The sequence below is a fragment of the Spermophilus citellus genome, assembly GCF_964194105.1.
Source record: "Spermophilus citellus genome assembly, chromosome: 17".
Classification (NCBI taxonomy): Eukaryota; Metazoa; Chordata; class Mammalia; order Rodentia; family Sciuridae; genus Spermophilus; species Spermophilus citellus.
The window spans coordinates 37,761,200-37,765,118 of NC_138199.1; the positions used below are offsets into that span (position 1 = coordinate 37,761,200).

Sequence of the window (3,919 nt, forward strand, 5' to 3'; positions counted from 1 at the left end):
TGTCATGGGTTGGGGACCAAGCCTTTCGCACATGAGCCTTTCGGGGACATTTATACAAACCGTAGCATATTTCTTTATTATTTTCTTATTCATTTGTTTTTATATATCATAACTAATATATAAAAAATATCAGTTCCTCTAAGTTGTGTATACTCTTCCTAAAATTGGGGAAGTAGGTGTGATTTTCTCATTTAAATCTCAAAGTTCTGAAGTTAATTTGATGAATAAGTTACTCATTTATTTTCCAATTTTGGGCAATTTTACTGCTCTGGTTTCCTTAATTTGTATATGCAACTTAACGTGTTGCATGGGATTTATTTTGCTGCAGAAAGCTTTTGATGCTAAAACGACCACACCAGAGATCATCTCCAGAAGAAGCATTGCATCCCCCGGGTGCCTTTGTTGATGAGTCCAGAGTGTGGCTTGGACAGGAGGAAGGGGAATGAATGAGATGGCAAGCAGAGAGGCCTGGCCTGCACCCTGACCCTTAGTGTGATAAGCAAGAGAAAAGTGAAGATGTGACAATAGGTAGAGGGATATGACTCGTCATGCCATTGCCCACCCAAGAGAGTGAGCTGGTGAGCTGGAGCCACATCATGGAACAGAGAATGTCAGGTTAAATCTATTCCAAGTGGAACAGCACCTTGAGAGATATGTGTCTGAGGGATGAGAGTGTGGGATATGGACTGTATCCGGATCTCTCGAAGTCCTCCAGGCATGAGGACATGGTAGGCTAATTCTTGTGGGGCACGAAGACCATGATTAAGGAGGAAAATAAGGCCCCACCTGTACCCAGGTTAAAATCTCAACACTGCTCATCACATAGCTAAGGGGAAGTTACTGAAACTCTTCAGACTTCTGTTTCCTCTTTGATCAACACCAGGGTTGGCAGAGACCAGCTGGCCTCTTCAGATTTGGAAGCTCTAGAGAAAGGCAAAATGATTAAGGAGATAGTCAGGAGGGAAATTTCTGGGCTCAGGGTGGCCCCTCCATTCCTATTTCTGACTTGACATCTCAAGTCTGTTGCTTTCTCAGCAGTCAGCTGAGAAGGCAATTAGAGATCAAGTCTGGGTAGAAAGATTTTGGATTTTTCTCTGAATTATGTGATGTGCCTCAGTGGAACAGAGGCACATGGAGAGACGCTCTTCTAGGGGCTGATTGTGAATGTGGGCCTTGTTCTGATCAATGTTAACAGCAATCTGTCTTGGACATGATTCTTAAAGTCTCTGAATCTGTTCCTTTGTGTCAATGAGGGTCACTGGAGTAGACAATGTGTATAAATCTCAGTATAGGTCATGGTTCCGAAGAGTCCTTAAAAACGGTGAGCCTTTGTTCTCAAGGACCCTTAAGTTATGAAAATACATAAATGTGCTTGACAGAATGCCTGGCTTGGGTATGCCTTCAAGTGGTGATTTCCCTGGTACGTGGAGGTTTGCATTTGTTTTTAATATTTTTCTTTGTCTTTGCCCGATGAGGAACGTGTCACCAGCAGACAGCCGAGTGTCACAGGAATGACACTTGTCCTCTTTCTCTTGCTTTCCTTTCCTACTTGGGTACTGTCATTCCTTCCAGCCAATGAACATGATTTGTCAGGAAGACAAAAACAAAAGAAGAGACAGAAGCCCAAGGTTTACTTCAGAAAAATAAAAAGAATTTTTTATTATTCTGACTTTTTTTTTTTTTTAACAATGAAGAGTTCACAAAAACTCAGTAAGTATCTATGGATGGATTTGGTCCAGTAAGGCCTTAGAGAAAGAAGGACACAATCTTTCACAATCCCCCTAAGTACAAATCAACCACTATCTGAGTGACAGGGAAGAGGGCTAGGAAAAGAGGGTGCCATATGATTTCTCAGAGGAAACATCCAGAAGGTCAAATGATTTACAGTATCTAATTTAATTAACTCAAGTAAAATTAAGAAAGGTTTCAGAGTATGGTTAGTGGAGGGTGAAGGGACCCATAGGAGAGAAGACTTCGGGGGTTGCAGGGACAGTCCCCTGGATCCCCATCTCCCCACACCTCTCAATGTTTCTTGCTGGATCACTCCAAGTCCCTGATGTATTCCTGGACCCAGGCTTTATTGGGATGGGCACAGACGTGACGGCCTCTTTTGGTGACAAAGCTACGGAGAGGGGAGAAGTATTAGAGACTGAGTGAGGACATTCCTGATCACATTCCCACTTGCAGATTAAGGCTGGTATACTTTATATCAAGAAATAATCCCCCGAATATCAGGGGCCCCCTAGTCTTCCCTGAGTGATGCATGGACTTTCTTTCTGCTGTCTCCTTCTCCCTTTTCTTCCCTGCATTTCTGGGAAGGTCTTCCTTGCCACCCTGCAGGTCCCAGCCCATGTCAACAAACAGCCCAGCAGCCCCCCTCTGTGTCCTGCATGCACACTAGCCCCCAGTGGGCTCCTTCTGTTCCTAGGTCCACTCCTGCAGGCAGCCCCCACCCTCGCTGTCCTGTGTCACCCCGGGCGGGGGTGGGCAGGAGGACTAGTACTTACACGATACCCTTCGAGGAGCATGTGCTGCTGGTCTCATAATAGAAAGCCACGGATTTGCGGGGGATCTTTCGGGAGATGTAGGCAAAGCAGCAGAAGGATGGCTCCTGGCTCCCATCTGAGGGGATAAGGAGTTACTGAGAACAGACAAGCTGCAGAGGGTCAGGAAGAAGTTGAGTGAGTGCATTGCGCAGTTGAGGCTTAGAGGAAAAGGAAACTAGAAATAATTTGGCTTTGTGTTTCTTTGTTTCTTATTGATTTCTTTAGTCTTTGGTTTTGGTCTCTTCATTTTGTTCTTTATCTTTCTCTACAGGAAACTGGATTCTCCAGTCTACTCCCTTCTCCTGAGATTCTCTAAATAGTCTATTCCCTTCTCCTAACTCTCTTTGGGAAAATTACCAAGGATTGAACTCAGAGGGGTTTAATAACCACTGAGCCACATCCCCAGCCCTTTTTAAGATCTCACTGAGTTCTTAGGGCCTCCCTAAGTTACTGAGGCTGGCTTTGAAATCTCGATCCTCCTGCTTCAGCATCCCAATATGGATTATAGGTGTGCACCCACCATGGCCTGGCTGAAATTTATTTTCCTAATCTATGAAATCATAAAGTAGCTGAGAAAACTAGGCAGGTCCTGTAAGTTATCTAAGGGGTTAAACTCTTGGGGACCACTGAGGTAATTCTAAGACTTACCAGGACCATCGGGAACTACATAGACCTTGATTCTAGCTTATGCTAAAAAGCCAATAAGTTACACTTCAATGATCTCTTCTAAAAATGGGGTAAAACCTCTTCCAACTCCTATCCTCTAGTCCAGATCAATAGACCACTTTTGGACCCTCTTGAAGAAAACAACTGTGTTATTTTGAAGCCCTTCCATGTTCTCTAGTTTCACAGGGAGTCCATGAGCCACAGCCCTTGGACAGTGTGGTCCGACTTCTGGGTAGGGAGCACCCATTAAAAGAAGATGGATGACAGACTCACCTTCTGCACAGAGGGTCGAGGTGCAGAGGAGGACAAACAGGGCAACCACAAGGACCTTCATGACGCTTGACTTGCAGAGGGGGCTCCCAGAGCTGGGATGGGGACTCTCTACTGTGACTGCTCTCCAGGATCTGAGCTGTCCCCTTCTCTTTTATAGGCAGCCCTGGACCATGGAAACAAAGAAATTTTACATGCTTTCGCCAGAAATTTTAAATAGATTGGTATCATGTGAGCGGTCCACCCTGGGTTGCCTATGGATATCAGAAGTTGTTCAGTGGCTCTTTTGATTGGGGTGCTTATGAGGAAGTTGGGTCTACCGAAGGGTGACCAGGAGCTGGCATCACCCAGGAAATCATGCTGAGCTGTTTCCTCTTCATATGACAGATATCTCTCTGAAGTGAGTGGTCACTTCTTCCTTTGGTGGGGTAGAATGC

The 3,919-nt window shown here is 45.0% G+C and overlaps 1 protein-coding gene across 1 annotated transcript; it reads right to left on the reverse strand.

Annotated features, from left to right (window-relative positions):
* Positions 1 to 1,629: 1,629 nt before the first annotated feature.
* Positions 1,630 to 3,713, reverse strand: LOC308636085 (C-C motif chemokine 3-like). The gene is made up of 3 exons (XM_081271175.1): positions 3,486 to 3,713; positions 2,508 to 2,622; positions 1,630 to 2,122 (listed from the first exon to the last, which is right to left on the reverse strand). The coding sequence occupies exons 1-3, from the start codon at positions 3,544 to 3,546 to the stop codon at positions 2,041 to 2,043; spliced, it is 258 nt and encodes an 85-aa protein (XP_081127301.1). The 5' UTR covers positions 3,547 to 3,713; the 3' UTR covers positions 1,630 to 2,040.
* Between the last annotated feature and the right edge of the window lie 206 nt (positions 3,714 to 3,919).